Raw genomic sequence first — 19,877 nt, forward strand, 5'->3', positions numbered from 1 at the left:
AATGTTTAATGCACATTTTGCACAATCAGCGATATATATGTTGCTGCTTTTATCTTGAAAAATATTCAGCATGTACTTAATAAAATATAAACTATTCGCGGAAAATTACAAAGTGCACGAAAAGCAACGAGAGATCAATATGCCAAGCCAGAGGCAACGTTCAATGTGCATGTGTGTATTCGGTCTATTAACGAGGCGTTCATAAACGCACGGTCGCGATCATTCGGCGTTTCGCAAGTGATTGTAGCCGTTTGCAAAATTAAATCGGCAAACATTCGAGGCCACTTCAGCGCGCGTAACGGAACAGCTGACACACACGGAACACCCGCGAGTTTCCATATTCCGCAAGAGAGATTAATACGACTAAAATTTCGCAATTCCGTAAATTCCCCGTTTTTAAATTCTGTTTATCGCATTACAGTTTCGAACGCGATTTCACGTTACGGCGCTATTCTGCGAGAGCATGGTTTACGCATGAGTATCGCTGGTCAGTCGGTGGCAGTAGCGAATCATCCGCGTATATATTAGTGAAATGGAAAAAAAAGATGAATAAGAGAATAAAAATAAAAAGAACGTGGTCGAATGACCCATTTAAATAGCGTGAATTTTACACGGTTTAAATTGAACGTTTTGTACAGAAGTGGTTTTGCGTTGGCGAAATGTATATATGCGCTTATCTCCCCTTAGTTGCAACATCCTGTTGTTACACGATCTTAAAAATCATCAGTATCACAGTACGCGCGTAATTATAAACCAGGCTTTGTTCTGCTTCCGCCGCTTCTCAATTACAAATAAAAACAGAATGCAAGATGCAGAAGCGTATAGATATTTGTTAATTGTTAGAAAAATTACGCAAGAGCCAATGTCAAAGTCATTTTGAGATATATATGTATTGTAGAAGGTTTCAGATATTAGTGATTATTAGCAATAATCATTAAGGAGGCATTAATTAATATATAAAATAATTCCTATATTTAAATAATATCATGATAATTAAAATTATCACTTAACTTTTTGTTCAGCAATTTATTTAATTTTGCTGTGTATTAACTTACTACAGTAATATTGATTACTGAATAAGAAACATAATACACGTTTATTCTTCTCCCTCCTAAGATACAGAATAGCATAATCGGTTTTATTTTGAAGATGAAATCATCAAGATTAACGAGAAGGAAAATAAAATCGCAAGCACAACGTAAACTTATACTTTAAAAATCAAAAAATTTCCGCACAAGAATTTTCTGAACAACCTAAAATTCGGGATATTCTCAACTCGACCGCTTTATCGGGAGCGCGATATTTCGGTGGAACAGTGCATATTCGCAGTGCCTTCTAAATTGCAGTCCACCGCGATTGTGCTCGACTGAAGAAGAACCGACGTGGAAACCGAAGATAGCGAGTTCGATTTTCCGTCGTGACCTATTTAGGCAGAAAGGAGATTGTCGCGGAGGTTAATTTCCGTCTGCATAACAACTGCGACAAGTCTACATGACGACCTTCACGGTCACTGAAACAGAGGCGCACGTCACCAAGACTTACGTCAGCGATCGGCTGTTCCTCGAGGAGAGTCAAATCGATTATAACCAGGATTGGATCGTTATCTTGTCTGATAAGTAACACAAATACAGCAAACTGTAATTCCTCGATGCGGAAAATCCTTGTTCTGTGACCGGTTCTAAGTACGATTATTATTAGAGTTTTATAGAGTATGCAAATCTCAAATATTCGAATTCCTTTTTAAAACATTTTAAAAATCCGTATATAATATAATTTTATAATGCAGAGAGATTTTGACTAATATTTTAATATATTCGTTCCCCCTAAAAATATTATTATAGAGATAAAAATCTGCACATATTATACAAAAATTTTACTCCGTTTATAAATCATATTCTTAAAATATGTTTCGTACGCACTAATTTATACGCATGCAAAATAAGAATATCATAAAGTAAACCAAGCAAAATTATCGCATGCTTTCTGCATGTGTGCCGATGTTTGGTTAAATGATGAAATGACATCACGCGTCTGCTTCATAGAAAGATGTAAATCGAAATCTAAAAATAATCCGAATCTCTCTCCTGAATAAAGTTATATATAATTTTCCGAACAAATTATAATCCGGGAATTATTACACAACGAATCAACGAAGTGCGCTATATAGACGCTTCCTGACGATAGCACGTCTCGCGATAAAAAAAAAAGAGCATGATGAAACAGCATGAACGAGTGGCGGGGAAATTTTTCCATTGTGATCGCAGAAGGCACGAAAAATACGGCAATAGATTCGATGTCCGTTTTGAAATCGACATGTTTCCTCTGAATCGCGAAAATTGATGAAAAACCAAATGCCACTAAAAATCGATATTGTGTTCTTCAAGAAAAAAATAGAAAAAATAGAATGATAAGAATGTCAATCGCTTGGAATGAGAATCGTATCGACGAACGAAACGTAAAAGAGATATAATAGAGATCCATAAGGATTTCAATTTGGGGGTTTATACTATTTAAGCTCGGAGCAAAATATAGATATCGTACTAGATCCACACGAGATCTATCGGTTGGAAATGTACTGAGTTCAACTCTCCGCCAATTTCGATTTCGAACGTTATCATACAGTATGAAAGTTTCCTTTGAAGCATGTTACCGAAGCGAGAGGAATAAGTATACTCTGTATATACTCTATATATAATATCTCTCAATTTCAAAATAAAAATATAAAAATATTAAAGATTATAAAACTTTTGAAATATCGTTCAATGAAGACGATATTACGTTTCTCTTTAAAATAACTCTATTGGAGAAATAAAGCTAATATCGGTGAACAAATTCAACGTATTTGCGGATCGTTAATTGCATATTTAAACGGTTCACTGTAGCATGTGTTTCTTCTTTAAATATTAATTCGCATATTCAATTTATAAGAGATATCAATTTGAGCGATCTCCGCACTTCTTAACTTCACGAAATGAATGATGAAATAGAATTTAATTAAAGTCAAAGCGATTTTCCTCGCTGTAATGTCAAATTATTCTACACGAGAATAGAATCTTCTCTAACTCGAATTTGCATTCAAATTTACTGCAGTTGATAATGTCAAGTTAAATAAACTTGTAATTTTAACCGGGATGTTGTATACTAATCGAGCCGCCACAACTGGCGTAGATCGTTTGTTGCCTGGAAGAACGTTGCCATTAAATCTCATCGTGCCTCATTTCAAGCGCATTGCATATAATTCACCTTCGCGATGATATCATTCTTGTTTACTTCACCGCGTGGCTTACAAAGCTGGCGCTTCGATTTTCTCTCAACGATTCAATTAACAAACATTCAATACCTTTACTTTTTAATTTAATTTAAACGCTGCTCCATTAATTAAAGAAAACTATCGCATTACACAAACCAAAACATATATTTGGATCAATTAATCTCGTTTGAATAATACTCATTACTCGTCAATAATCCCGTCTCATAACCGTTCCATTTTCCCATCACAGTCGATTAATTAAACGATATCAATACAATAATTATCAAAGCATCTGTATCGGCAGATGTTCGTTTCAGGCAAAAAACGTCAAACCGTGTTTGCACTCGGTCGTGCAAAAAAATTTTTTTGCGACCATCCAGAAGCGCACAATGATCGCGAAAATGATATTAAAAAAAAGAGGGATCCAGTCCCAATCTGGCCTGGATCTCTCGTGGCGCTGACCTTGCCCAAATAGCGAAATCCATGGTTGTCCGCAACTCGCCTGGCCGCTTCCTCTCCTCCATCGATGTGTGCCGCCCACTGGTTGGTGTACGCGCGCGTTCGACCGCCGAGAGTCAACAGGGCCACGACCGCCAGTCCGAAAATCCGCCACGTGCACATGATAGCTCCTCCGCTGCGCCGACGACGACGATCGCCACCGGCTGCTCCAGTTTCGCCACCCCCGCGGGCCACCGTTATCATCCACTACTATATATATAGATATCCACCACCAACACCACCGCCACCGTCGCCACCGCTTCCACCACTCGCCAGGGCAGCAGCGACACGATGGTAACACCGCGTCACCACGACAAACACCACTGCAGTCGTCACGATGCACCACGGTTGCCGAAACGGAAAAGAAGAAGGATCCACAGCCTCCGACAGGACTACTTTATATATGACCTCTCTCTCTCTCTCTATCTCTTTTGTTCCCTGCTGTGGCGATTCTTCTCGGCCGATCCTTCCGTTCTTTCTCTGTGTGAGAGCTCCCTTTTACGGACTGCTCACGTGTACACGCGGACGATGATCCGGGAAAACTCGATCACTCACATACACACCCACACACGCGCGTCACGCAGGCTGCACCCACGCACGTCTCGCCACCTGCGAATCAACCGCTTGCGAACGACTGAATCGCCGGCGGCGTGTGTCACTCGTTTTAAGTACCGAACCTCCACCACGCCGCACACAGTGTCAGCCGTTGACTCCTCCGTCGCTATCGTCCACGTCGACGTCGCCGTGACGTCGTCGCCGCCACTGCCGCCGCCGCCTTCGGTCAACGGGCAGGAGCAGCAGCGGGAGAAGAAGGAGGCAGTCGTCAAGTCATGTGGCCGTCGACGAGTGGGGAAAACGGAATGATTCTCGCGATGACAGCGTCGCGAGTACAACCACGAACCACGCGGATGTCCGCCGTCGCGCGCGATCACTGCGGCGATCGCGAGTGACCTTCCCGATTCGCGGATATTCACGCCACGCGGACATCCAACGCGACCTTGTCCTCCACGCCTACCGCACGCTGAGTTTCACACACGGGGGGTCTCAAGAAGACCAGAGATTTGTCATCGCTTTCTCTCGCGCGGTATATCCTCTATTATACAGTTTATTCAAACTGAGTTAGCTATATATCTAACTGAGCTAGCCAGATCTGTTAGGTATCAAATTGTCGCATCTAATTCTTCCGGTTAATAAAAAATCTCACGTCCGATCTTGATCTTCGTCTTGATTTTCGTCCATCGACTTTCATAGTTTACGTCCGTTTGTTGAAAACTTTCATGTCTTCAGCTCAAGGTGACTGTTTCGCTATTGGATCTCCTGTGTTTCTCGATCGCCTCTTCTCTCGTTTTCTTCTCGAGCGTAGCAGAAGAAGTGTGCAGCTTCGCCGACGTGGAATTTTTCGCCGACACGTCTCAATGACTCGCGCGCGACGTCGTCAGCGTTCCGTTCCTCACGCGTCTATCATACCTCCAGAATTCCTCCTCTTACGCCCTTTTCTTCGGGTGTCAGCAAGGCATCTGGTCAGATCCTCTTTCCGCGCATCTCAATCGCTCGCCCTTCGTCCTGTCAAACGTACGATCCGTCGTTACAGGGATGCCCTCATGATCTTGACATTCTCTCGCACGCCCCCTCCTTTCGAGCACGTCGACGAGTCGATGCCTCGACAGACGCCCAACTCCATGAAACTTCTCTTCGTATCTTGATTTCTTTTTTCGAAAGAAAAAAAAACGAGATTCTCAATTTTGTTTTGTCGTGCTCTTCGAGGGCGACGATGCTCGGTCGCCGGAGAAGTGAATGGCCAACCACTCGAACGAGGTCACGACGCGTAGCTGACCGAGAGGTCGATCACGTCATCGAGCACCGCATCGTTCCCTTGGGCGCACCGCAGGAGACGAGGTGTACCAGCCAAGGTCCTGGCTGAGTTAGACGGGAGATACCTCTTTGCTTTGGAACGGGTCTCGGAGCTGCAAACGATGTTAAGAGAAATTGATTAGTTGAAGTTTCCGGCAAAAATTTTCAACTGGTTTCAGGTACTTGAACTTGCTAAATCGCAGTTAAACTATATACGGAACACTTAAAGTACTTGATAGTCACGAAAATTAATTTCAAAGCAATTTCTGGTGCACGATGCGGTATACGCTATACGCTTGCTAAAAATCTGAGTTGGTCAGTTTTGATTTATAAATTTTGATATCAACACACTCCAAAGAACTTTGAAAACTATACGAACTACAGGGAAATTAGTTTCGAGGAAGAGTCAACGGTTTGAAAACAGTTTAAAGTAGACACATGCAAACGCATAACTCTCAGCATAACTACACGAGTAGACTGGAGATACGTATCTAAAGACATTATCTATGTGCATCTCTTGGTATTTCGTAACATCATTCTCCATCGTTAACGATGCGTCACATCGCCAAGGACTCACGCTTTGTATTAGCGTCACGTTTGAGAAACGTTCTGCCCAGTCAGCATTCTCGTACCGACAAGAAAAAAAAGATTTAGCCCAGCAAAATCCACGTCGGTTTACGGTGATTACGACGGCATGATGGAATAGTTTCGGCTCGTCGAAATTGCATTCGCCGCATAACGTGACCCGATTCCCCGTTATGGATTAGAGCTTAATTTTCGCTCGGCGATTTCGCGTTGCAGGAACGAAATCGCAATCGGAAGTAAGTGCAACGTTAATCGTCGTGATTCGTATCGAGCTTTTACATAACTCTCGTTACGCTACATAATTCACTCGATACTATCTCCATCAATTGTGAGCATTATGTCAGCAACAGAAAATTGCGTTTTAAAGGCATTAAAAATTATCATTTGAGATCATTTACTGCAATTATTGTTGTCACGGTGATCACGTAAAATAAGATTGATTTCCTATTTGTAAGGCGCATTTATTATAGTTAATTTATTATTGTCGCTCTTCGATTATTATTAGATTATACGTTGTACATGTACACTTATACATATATTTTTATATAAATAAATATATAATTATAAATATAAATTTTCTTTAATTATATTGCATTACAAAAATATATTTTGACAGTAATTTAAAATATTATATTAATTCATCACATATCTAGCAAAATAAAAATATTTAATTTTAAATCTTGTTTTATATACAGATGTCTTATAACTTACTTGGATTTTATTTTTTCTCATCTTATCAAAAAAAGAAACTGAAAGATATATAATAATAATATTGTCGTGAAATAATTTTCGATTACCTATTATAAATTGCAATCGAATTTTACTGCATCGTGACAAAAGTTCATATTTCTCGACACGGTCTATTCACTGTAGTTCTCCCTGCAAATATTATTTTGCAAGATTGTAACAATTTACGAAATCTACCTCAAAGAAGTGGAACTCATGCTCAGGCAATGTCTCTTGCGCGTGTTATTAGCGCGCTATAAATCTCCATAGTGAAATGAAGTGCCGCAAGTTCGCATTATCGTCACGTTCAAAGGACTTTTCGAATGAGTCAGCCTCCGGAAAAGGACTCGACATTGGTCGGTACGGACGGTTGCAACCCGCAGGAACATCCAGCGGGCGCCGCGAGGAAATTGCATTCGCGAGTTGGTCTTCCACCAACCTTGTTTCTCTGTCTCTCTCCTCTTCTCTTTCCCCCTCGTCCCGCCAGAGTCGTGATAAAGAGAGAATAGAAAAGGGTTGCTAGAGAGGTGAATTAAATTTAAGCCAACTCGCGTCCTATCCAACTATCCCCTCCCCCGACCTCATCTCTGACACCATCTTTTCCCTTCTTTCACAATCCTCTCTCGCACTTTGTGTCGGGCTTCTCTTTGTCGTTCTATTCTCTTCATAGCTGAGCCGGCGCGGCCGACCAGCCGAGACGACAGCAACTGGCCCTCTTTTTAATTTCGAGATAAAAGAGGGCAAAACTGCCATTCGAGGGAAGCTGAATACAGGGGGTAATGGAGGGTCAATCAAGTCGAGTTATAAGTCCCGTCGGAGAGAAAGAGTATTTCTTTTTAAAGCGGATTTGATGAATTCAATCTCTTGACTAAAATGCGGCGAACTAAAACGAAATACTGCCAGATATATTTCGTCAGATATATATAATAATCGCCTTCACACTGGAAAATGATCTCCACGAATCCATTTTAGATACTGCGAAGTACTTAAGTCTACCTGACTGCCGGCTCGATCTCGAAGACGATGACTCGCGATAGTTATTTTAGACTCTAGAGGCAGAAGAGCTAAGAAATCGATAAGAACAAATAAGGATCGTCCTTTAACAGAATCTTAATTTAAAGTTTACTTAAATATTAAACTTGAAAATTTAATCTGAATCAAATTTTCACCGGAGATATATTTAATGCACAGAATCGACGAATTGGTAGGAATTATAGCGAATATACACACATTTCATAACATGAAATATTGCGTAGTATTAATTGTCTCTCTTTTCCGTTAATTTTTGTGTCGACACGTTTACTCGTAATATTTAACTTAATCCCTTATTTTATAAAAAATGTCAGTTACAATAATGTTTTTAATCATATAAGAATTATGTTTAAAATTGAAAAGTCAGAATATATATCTATTATTATTAGTAATTTAATATTAACTTAACAATCATTATTAATAGAAAATGTATCCTAATCGTTACGAAAGCAATGCACTTGATGACTAATAATTCAAGCTTGTAAAAACGTTTTAACTGCAACCAATATTTTAGTTATATTTATTTATATTTATATTTTAGTTATATTTAGTTATATTTATGCTTTATAGTTATAGGACTAATGTTACAGAGATCGAGTCTGTGTGACGCGACCGATTATGCGATGTAACAAGGAATAATGAAGATACAGTGCACGCGATTAGAAAGTTGGACGGTTGGTTTCAAACAAAAACGAGCGACGCGAGAGTTTCCCCGAGTTCGGAGTTACAAGTATTTATTTGGAAGAGCGGCGTGTATTAATGTGTATTAATGCATACTGCACCCTAAATATTACGTTCTCCAGTTTATTCCCATTTGAATTTTATCTTATCGAAAATTTTATGCACGTCGCAATTCAGGGTGTGCCACGTATTATAAAAACATAAATAATAAGAAATAATCATTTCAAATAAATAATGGAAAATAATTAATCAATCTCGATAACTTTGTGACAAAAAATATTTAAAACGAATTTTTTCACATTTCGACACTCAAGAGAATTAATACCTCTCACGAATCCTTCTATTTTTTATGAGAATACGCATCGCGTAAAATCACGTTTAATTCGCATTGAATTATGTTTTCTCGTATATTGCTCGACATGATACAAAATTAAATGTGCTTTAAACGACTACGGCTATAATAGACGCAAAGCGAAAACTTGCAGTTATGTTAAAGTAATGTCAACAAATGGAACAGTTCGAAAAATAGGTCGACTGCGAATTATTAATGGACAGTAATGGAGATATGCGATATCGGAATGAAGGATATAATATTTTCCAGGGTATTTCTGGGACAGTATCTACGAACGTATATCTATTTTTCGAGTACACGTATTCGCGACGCTTTGTTAACGGAATAACATCGAGATGAATCTACCCTCACTATTCAGTATTCGAAAGCGTATCTCGTTACAGATTTTAGTTCTCGAAATAGCGGAGCAGTATCGCTGATATGCATCTCAGTATTACGGGGAGTGGTTCTATATCGTAAAGCGAAACGGCCGTTCTATCACAGAACAATATTACTGTTCGTAACTTCGCTCGTCTTCATCGATAATGCATCACTGAATATGAAAATGAAGCGACATTATTGGAGACAAACCGTCTGATGTAAATTCTGCGTGCAATAAAAATATCGCGAAAAGATTTATACATATAAATAGCTACTTTATTAATTTACTTTTGATGAACGATATCATGTAGATCATATTAAAAGATGCGTATTCCGTTAAAGATTTTTTGATAAATTTAACGCTAGACGTGTCATTTTTTCATTGAGAATTTTACCAAAGTTTAAAGCTTGGAGATCTAGCGAGATCTCATAATGAAAATAAATTGCAGTTCGCCGAGGTGGAACAGTCCCGTTGAAACGCAGCGATGCCAAGGTCGTTCTTGTAACAGGAAACTGGGGTCAGAGACTGCAAAGGTACTTTGATATAAGCGTAGTCCATCATAACGAGGAAATGCTGGGCAGGCACGAGCAAAAACCGACCAATTCGAACTCCTTGTTAAGATATAGGATACTGAATGCAAGTTATGCAAGGCATGTTTCACGGAATGTGGAGCTACAAAAACGCGTTTTCTCATCGATAATTTTTCCCATGAGATTCAAACCGGCAGCCAGCTACAGAATTTAAAACAATTTTAGTCTCCTGGCATATTAAATTTCAATAAGGTAAACGTCCCGATTGCCGGACATGACCCTATATCCGGACATTTACATGAGAATTTGTCGTTATTAATCTCAAATGGTTTTTTTATTATAGTTTCAAAATTTTATCGAAATCTATAAATATTTAAGAATATCTATATAATAAGACATTTTAAATATTATAAAAATTAACGTCCAGTAAGAGATAAATTTGTTACGCATTTAGGCGAAAGGCATATTTTGACAGTGTTCTTACCATTTTCTTAAGAAAACACGTCTTACTTGTTAAGATAATTTTTATTTTATTTCGCGTTTTTATTGTATAAACAAAGTTTTATTGAAGTCAAGAAAGGTGTAGAATAATTACAAACATATGCTGATATGCCTCTAATTGATATAAACAATATTTTTGGGCAAATTTTGTGAATTTAGTTACTGGTACAGTAATTTACGTGACTGCCTAGTAACTGATCGTGTGCTAGTTACCGGTACAACTCGCTTTGATGACACGTAGTTGGAAAGTACCACTAACTGAATCGGAATAAATAAATGCTATTAAGATTAATTATGTAAGTATTTTTATAAATAATGTTATTTAATAGTATTATCAATATTAGTTTAACATCTACAAATATATATTTCAATAATTTAACAAGATATATATTAATTTAGACAAGAATGCCGTACATAACCTTGCAATGTATCTGCATTGACACCAAAAGTAAGTAAATATTTTGTGTTTTTTAGAATCACAAACATGCCGAAAATAATAAAAAAGAAATATACACAAGAAAATATAAATGCTGCTTTGAAGGACATAAAAAATGGCATGTCGTTGAGAGAGGCAACACAAAAGTATAATGTACCGAGAAGCACGCTTTACTGCAAATCCAAAAATATCTATCCTGTGAAGTGTTCTAAAGGATCACCGACTATTTTAACGAAAGAAGAGGATAACGAAAGAAGAATAACAGAATGGATAATCTACTGCTGTGATAGAGGTTTCCCAGTTAGTAGAAATCAGCTGCTCGATAGTGTGCTTTCGTTAGTGTCAAATAACAAGCCCGGTAGACATTGGTATATGAAGGTTTCTGTAGACGTTATCCAGAATTGTGCCTCAGAGTAGCTCAAAATTGACACGTACTCGTGCTTCAGCTACAGAGGATGTGTTAAAATCGTTAATTATTTCATTTTATTTGGATGATTATCGTGTCCGGATATTGGGTCGAAGAAGTTTAGTAATCGGGACAAGCATTTTCTCGCGTCCGGATACTGGTACATTTGTATGCTTTACAATTTTTATTATTATTATAATAATTTAAATACTTTTCATGTCTTTTATGGGTTAATAGTAAGTTCGTATATCCCACCTTTCATTTGGATACATAATTAGACTATTAAAACTCGTGAGTACTTATGAAAATTAAACAAAATCGAACTAGCATCGTTAGACGTCCGGCTATTGGGACGTTTACCTTACTGTAAATCGATAATAAGATAAGAATAAATATACATACATTTAGCAATATTAAATGGATTTTATTTTAATGGCATATTCTAATCCGAGATTTAGTTGCGAAACGTTTAATACGTTTTTAAAGAATTTGTGCTGGACATCTACGGAAAATCATCTACGGATTAATCTGGAGAATTAATGCATCTTTGATACATTTGCTATATATTTAACGAAATATTCGCGATATTGCCAATACAATATCGAGAGATGCAAATAGTCGCGGGAAAAGGTCGCGAATCAGGAACATTTAGCCTCGGCAAATGCAATCGAACGAGATTACTTATCCGACGGGGTATATGCCGCGAATCCTGAAAAATACACGCGCGACCGCAATAAAGAGATTGGCATGTCCGCGCATTTCGCAGGCGAATTTATTTTCCCTCGGAACCACCATACGCGTTCGCGATCGGTAAACACCGCATTGTAAATTAACATCGCTCCATGAAACTCAGGGGCGATTTGCATCCACGTTCTCCCTCGGGAGAACCGAAATATTTTTCGATGAGCAAACGTTTAATTGAAACTAGTTGGATACGTCGGTGTTCGCGAAATATCAGATTTGAATCTTTATAGTTTTTTGCGAAAAATGTATTTGTTTAGAGAAAAGTTGGAAAATTATTCTGCGTAGATTATATATATTATATAAATTAATATAGGAATATATATATATATATATATATATATATATATAAAGAAATTAATTTCATACATGTCGAGATCTCTCTCACAAGACTTATTTATTTTATTTTTAGTCAATCTCTTAAAAATTGTCTTTTCCTTTTATTTTTATTTATTCGTTGCTTTGAAATTTTATATATTTTTTTGTATATTGCTTTCAGAAACTTGTAATAATGAATATTACTGTTTGCAATATATTGATATTGACACAGTGTGTAATAAAGTATACTATGCACATGAAGTATTTGTAGCTGCAATATAGCTCCGCATTTCCCATTTCTACATTTCTTGTACTTCTGTGCTATTTGTAATAAATATCGTGCGTTGTAAATCAATAAAATTTTTCCAGAAGTTTCGTGCATCCCATATTTTTACGTAAACAACACATTTCAGATATATTTATTATATTCGCATTAAATATAAAATAAAAGTCGAACGCACAAAAACATCACAATTTCGACATTTCGTTACAAACGGTTACAAACAAACGAGAGGATACGTAACCGCGTTGTTACGAGCCGCGATTTATCTCTCTCATTCATTATTCCGTTTAAGAAATATATATATATATATATATATAAGCGACGCTAAATCCCTTTGAATATTAAACTCGAGACACGTGAGCGGGAACGCCAAGTATCTCTCGAACGTAATGAAGCCGCGTATCACAGAGAAAAGTATTCTATACACGGCAATTAAGTCCAAAAGTAAGCGATTGCGTACGCGCGCGTTGGTTCAAAATTAATGCGCGGTTCCCGCGCGCGTGAAGGCCGACGCACGTGACGCGCGTCTCGTGACTCCGAAACGGGACGAGCGGGAGAAAGAGAGAGAGCGACGTAAACATAAACTTCCCGCGATTCGAAATAATTCCCACGATAAATGCAACGTACCGCCCCTGACCTTTGCGTTCCGCGACATCGCGTAAATTCACGCGCTCGTTCCTTTTCCGTTTCTCAACGGGAGAGAAACGACGCTTTCCTATAACGAAAACTCCGACCGCGAGCGTAGACCTTTGTCGCTGAAATTCAAGCGACATTCACGGCCTCGCGGAGAGAGGCCTCGCTGCCTAACGGTATTCGCGTAAGTATCTCGACTCGGCGACCAGACAGCGAACAGGACGATCACATGTCGACGCGCGATCGGAGCACTCGGAGCAACGTACTACTATCACGCACTCGCGATTATTACGACGAAACGAAATCTCACTCACCTTTCCGCGTTCGTCGGGATCGCCGTCGGTCGAGTCCCTCTCGCTCCGAGTCCACGCCTCGTCGCTGAGAAAGTAACGCGGAAAACGAAGAGGATGCGCGTGCACGGCGAGCGGCCCGCTGCTGCTGCTGCCGCTGCACCCAGCTGCCCTCGAGAGTTCGCGCGGACGCTGCGAACGTGTCGCGTCCTCGTGTCCCGCGTTAGATCCGCATCGGCCGCGACCTGCAGACTGTCGAACGAGGGACGACGTCGAATCGTCGTCGTCGTCGTCGTCGTCGTCGCGCGCGCGCGAGTAACCACACCGAGCGAGCGTATCCGCCACGATCTCACTCGTACGACGGAGCACGGATGACTGACTGGTAGACGGTTGGTCGGTCGGCTCGCTCTCCGCGCCCCTCTGCCCGCGTCCCGCCGCTCCGTTCGCCGTCACTCTCTCTCTCTCTTGCTCCCGGTTTTCCCCCCTCTCCCGCGCGCCCCCCTTTCCGCCGACCATTTCGCGCCCACGACTCGACCCGCCGCGGTCCATCCCCACCATCGATGGTTCGGCGGCACCCCCGCTCCCACCTTTCCCCGTCCGCCCAGTGTTATGCAGCGTATTTTCGGTCTCTCTCGAATCTCCTCCGAAACCCCCTCGATCTCCCTCTCGATCTCCGGTCTCTCGTCTCTCTTCGGTCTCTCTCTTTCTCTCTCTCCCTTTTTCTCTCGGATTCGCCGGGTCTCTCGCGCCAACGTGCCGCGCGCGATCTCCCTTTCTACCGTTCGTGCCCGGATGAGAGCAGGAGCGAGAGGGTGAACGGGCGGACGTGGCGGATGCCAGTGTCGGAGTAATGGCACAACCAGACCCCACGGCTTTGATTTTCTTTACGCGTTCGTTTCCACAATTTTCTCTTGATCCCTCTCGCGCTCGCGCTTCTTTGATTTATCCCCCCTGTATAGCGGCGAGTCTTTTAATTCTCATTTCAATTTTCTATCGCGGTTTTTTCCCCGGACACTTTACTTTCTCGTCCGAGAGAGAGAGAGTTCTCGGGCTCTTTTTTGGAGTCCGAAACGATTTCCGAGTTGCGGAAAATACGTTCTTGCTGACCGGCAAAAAGCAAAAATGAGAATGATGATATGTAGGTCAGCGCCGGTAAACGGCGCGGTTTTAATATTGAGATATATATGCGGCCGAACTTTTCTATTCGATATACAGTTCGGTATATATTCATTTTTTTTTTTTTCCGTCGCGCTATATCTCTTGTCGAAAAGCCGCGCGCGCGCGCGCACGCTGCATTTTCTTTATTGGAATAATTATTTTACTGTAATGTCACGCAAATTCCGCGGCAGAAAATGCAAATAAAGATATATCTGACAGGTCACGTTGCAGGATATGGCGGAGTCAAATTTATCGACCTGTAAAATGCAGACTTGATATCGTGAAACCTTGAAATAAACTGTTCGCGGTGTGTACGCGGCGAGTTCTTTTTCGAAAATAATTATTATTATCGGAATAAATATTTTCACGCAGCGTCACGTATAATCTGCGGAAAGATATGATATATGAATAAATACTTATGGATGTACGTTATTCCGGTATTTATCAGCGCGTTGAATTATCTTAATTCGACGGATTAATTTTTGGCTGCGTCAATGAAAATGTACATTCGAATGCATCGGTATATTAACAATCAAGATTTATATATTTTTTTGAAAGAAATAATAGTTTCTCGTGTAACCCGATAAACTGACAAGACCGCGCTTTACCTGTTGTTCATTAACCCGAGATATTAATTCCCGCGGATTATATTGAATAAGGAAGCGTACGCAAGAGTTGCGGAAACTTCTGCAGCGAAATTTCGGAACGGGGTCAAAGTTGCCGTTAATTTCATTAACTTGCCGACTATTAATCCGAACTAATGCAGCGACGAAAATATTTATTCTGTACCTTGAAATGAAATTATGCAAATATCGGATTCTATGTTTTGTCTGATATGAAGCATTAGCTTAATTGGCTTTTAGTGAGAATCTACCTTTCGGCTCGAATACCGTTAATGATGTCGATAACGCGGAATATTAAACGCGCCATATGCAGCTACAAAATCAATCATTATAATTTAAGTATCTTAATTTCTCAATATTCGATAATTGTCTATCATAGTCCAGCGTTTAATGCCTATTATATTAAAATGGCTATTGATTTCATTCCATTGATATGATACGTTATTGCGCAGCACATTTTACTGGAGGGTCTCAGTTAACATGTTTGTTTCCATTCGGATCTTTTTTTTTCCATGCACAATCACGCAGGGTCCGCGATAATACTCGAACATTCCTGGGAGTTCCGGCACGCTCTTCCCTCTCTTGCCTTCTCGTTTATTCCTTCTCTTATTTAGCTTCTCCTTCTGACTCCTTCAGATACATAAACACTCGCATACTCTACTCCAGTGAAAACCTTCAGCCACCGGAACGGATAGTAGCTCCTTTCTCAGTCGGGATCATTCGGCAACCGCGCGCTCTGTGTCCTACCTGATGTACACCGTCTCGTCATTCTAGGGTCAGACACGGACACTGGCTGTGTCGACACGCCGAGGAAGATGCCTTGAATTCTATGCTGTATTTGAAATCCGAACAAGGGCACCGGCCAGACTCGATCGAATCCTGATGTGGTTGCGGGCATATCCCTTCTACATCTCACTTCGCTTTCCTTCTCTTTCTCCTTCTTGGTCTTCCTCCGCGTACGCTCGTGTATATACAAGTAGTATATACCAGCAACCAAGTCCTTTTTCTCTGTTCTCTGTTCTCTCACTCTCTCCCTTCCCCTCTCCCGCTGACCATCTCTATAACAGACCATTTCCCTTTCTCCTTCTCTCGCCGCAACTTTCCAGCCGTGTACTTCGCCTCCGTATTTTCCGACCCTGATATCTCCATCTCGTTTTATACCTTCCCTGCAAAAGTGATTCGGCGACAAAGAAGCAAGAATATCGAATGTGAATGTTAAGCACCGCGGCGCACGTTTCGATGAAGCGAATGGGAAGTTACACCCCTCGTTCTTCCTTCCTCCTTCAGAGCTGCTTGGGACTCCTCGGATTCGTGCATCTTCTCCATGTGTTTATACTATGTGTTTGTGTAAGTGCAAATCGTATGTATCGTTTTGTAACGCTTTAATCGGCGCGATTAAACAAAAGGAGCACCATCGTATCTTTGCGATTTGTTCATCGAATTTATAGCGAATAATGAATTCACCTCAATGGATTCTTTTAGAAATGTTAATTAGCATTTAACGTATTGTAAAAATTAAGAATTAAAAGTCTTAAATAAAGGATTTACAAGTTAGCAATGTTGCAAATAAATTTTACTCAAAAGAACCTCAATTATAGATATCTTATAATTGTTCAACTTCTGACCACGTTAATTTATATTTATAATTCTTTATAGCTCAGAAACATGATTTCTGTTTCAACTCCTGCATCACCTTGGGATATACTTTCGATGTAACGCATATCATGTGTACTGCATATTATATATGTATCGTGCAAAATAAAATGTCGACACAGATTGCTTTTACAAGGATTACGGCAGTAAAATTATGTCTCTCTTCTCTCTTTCTCTCTCTCTTTCTTTATATGATGCGCATCCATGAACGCGTTCCATATTTTCACCAATAAAAAACCTTCATTCCTCAAAGTCGGCTGTACGTATGATAAGATGCTTCGAAAACAAATTCATCAAATACCAGAGCGAGAGACCGTTTTCCTAGCATGACCTGGATCTTAATGTTTCCCTCAACATTTCCCTTCGTCTTTCACCGTTTCCTGAAAATTCAATCCTTCTTCCTTTTTATCATTTTTCGCGCCTATAACCACGCGAAACCTTTTTTTTTCGATCCAGTATCTTCTCTCAGTCTTTAATTCCTCAGCTCACGACGTTGCTGACAAAAAATGGCGTCACGTAGAAGAGAACTGCTCTCGTCGTTATCGGCGAACATACGGATATCCGATAGGTAGGATATTATACGGATCCTCGTTATCGGCTCCTTTCTGAGCGTGTATTCTATGCTTCGCGAGTCAAACGATCCTTCGACATGTTTCAATTCTTTTATCGGCTGGTTATTGTGCGAGGGCGTGCAGAAGAAAGCTTTTTCATTATTACGTTTTTTGCGCTGTTCAAAGAAAACTTTATAATTACTGTAAAGACTATAAGATCTTAAATAATGAAGAAATCTATTCGGGCAATATTGCGTTACAGCGCACGATGGATTCTCTTTTTATTAATTTTTCTTATCTAAAAGAACGTAAAGAGGAAATAGATATTTAAATATAAAATGCCAAAATTGATGCCACACGTATATATCACAAGGCCATTGTGATTTTGTGCCGTTTATATTCTCTTATAATATCAAATAATTATCGAACTTTCACTTGACAGTCATAGCAATACGAAGGAATTAATTTACGTGAAAAATGAGACGGGACGTGCAGTTAACATTATAAAGCTTTTTGCCAGGATTACTATGCAGACCTTCAATATTTATAGAATTTATCGTGAATAATCGATGCCTAAAGTGCGAAATCTTGTACGTTGGCGTGCCATATTTTTTGAAAATTTCACAGACGATCCGGCTATTATCTCTGAGCGCGATGTCCTTCACGAATAAGTAATACTCGAGACATGTAATATATTTTATGCAAATCTAAAGACGAGCCAACGATTACGCGTAATTAAAGAACGTCCTGAATAAAAGACCAAAGTCAGCGTCGCGAATGACAGATAATTACTGAGAATAACGCATCTATTGTCAACAGAAAATCCATAAACGGTATAATCAGATCTCACTCGAATCTTTCTTTCATCTTTTTTTTTCTTTTTGGTCGACAAACGGCAAATCGATAATGAATCGCGCATGAGATAAGGTATTGCAAAGGAAATCTTCTGAGCATCTGCGCTCGCAACAAAACTCGCCTCAATTACATTTAACAAAAGTCTCGATTAATTCGATATTTCTCGTCGCTATCATTGTAAACGCAGCTGCCGATCCGCATTTCGTAATTACAATTCGATCCCTTCTTTTAATCGACATTTTAACTCCCGGGAATTTCATTACAATCAAAATATTGCGAGAAAGAGAAGATCTTTTACCGTTTGGTAATTTGTTGCAATAATTGAAGCGAGCAGATCGGATTGGAAATAAAATACATCAGAAAATAATAAATATTAGAGCAAAAGAAATTATTTAACATTTTACAGATGTTAAAATAATAACGATAAAATAATAAGAGCAATACATATAATACAACAAAATAATACGTAACGAATTGAAATAATTGCAAACAAAAATAAAGCTGCAGCTAGAGTGTTGATATATTTGTATATACAATATATTTAAATGTTTTAAATACAACACAGATTAATTTTTGTTTTATAAAAAGCTTCATTAATGAATTATTAACATCTTTTATAAATTTAAAGTATAAATCGTTTTCATTAATTACTTACTATAAATATAAAAAATTTGTACGTATATAATAACAAATTAATATAATTTTGGTTCTATATGCAATATGTAGAATTGTATGATTTTCTGTATATAACTTATTTTATTTATACTTGTATCGTATATTCTTTTGATATAGCGCAACATATAATGCAAAGTAACAAATTTCGCATAATCAGCAGCAACATTCTCCGACTAGTAAAACTTGGAGAATGTCTGCGCACTTGCATATATATCGGCACAAAACGCAGGAACATTTGTTAGGAATATTGATGGATATATGCAATGTCCCGAAAAATCAAAATCACAAAAATTGAAAACTATGACAATGTGCCGAAAGGGCAGAATCTAGAAATCTTAGAAACGTGACAATGTGCCGAAATGTCATTTTCCCGAAATCTTAAAAATGAGACAAAATGTCTCGAAAAGTTATACCGTTCAATCGTATATATATACTTCGATGACGACTTATATATCATTTATATGATTGCCAAAATATAATACGATAAATGTTTAATGAAAATAAAAAGTCCCTCGGCCCAGGTTTTGTTAAGATCTTGCGCGCTTTCTCGTCTTAGTAATCAAAACTGAAAAATTGCCAGTATTAATAATGACTAATTACAATAGGGCAGATTTCAAACTAACGAGTGCTTGTTGAATCGTCTTTCTATCGTTTGCGGTTGCCGAGATATAAGCGTTTAAGGAAAATAAAAAATTGCTTGGCGCCTGAATCTTTAAGATTTTGCGCGCTTTCTCCGTCTTAATAAACGGAAATAAATAATTGCCAATAATAAAAGTGAGCAATTCTAATAGAGTAAAGCACGATCTAAAAAGTGCTTCTTGAATCATCTTTCTGTCTTTTACGATTGCCGAGATATAAGCGTTTAATGAAAATGATGAATGCGGCGAG

At 39.1% G+C, this 19,877-nt stretch overlaps 1 protein-coding gene across 4 annotated transcripts in view; it reads right to left on the bottom strand.

The window, feature by feature from the left end:
• The window catches only part of LOC139814096 (furin-like protease 1), a 226,583-nt gene extending 212,749 nt beyond the window's left edge, over positions 1-13,834 (bottom strand). For 3 of the 4 annotated variants that reach the window (XM_071780088.1, XM_071780089.1, XM_071780086.1), the window contains exons 1-2: positions 13,499-13,834; positions 3,713-5,712 (exon numbers count right to left, since the gene is read on the bottom strand). In XM_071780088.1, the coding sequence (XP_071636189.1) occupies positions 3,713-3,952 (240 nt within the window). In that variant the 5' untranslated portion in view covers positions 3,953-5,712; positions 13,499-13,834. Of the gene's footprint in view, positions 1-3,712; positions 5,713-6,067; positions 6,538-13,498 lie in introns of those variants that run through there. The other variant, XM_071780087.1, reaches the window with a different exon arrangement.
• Positions 13,835-19,877: the final 6,043 nt, after the last annotated feature.

This window comes from Temnothorax longispinosus, chromosome 6, assembly GCF_030848805.1.
Source record: "Temnothorax longispinosus isolate EJ_2023e chromosome 6, Tlon_JGU_v1, whole genome shotgun sequence".
In the NCBI taxonomy this organism is placed as follows: domain Eukaryota; kingdom Metazoa; phylum Arthropoda; class Insecta; order Hymenoptera; family Formicidae; genus Temnothorax; species Temnothorax longispinosus.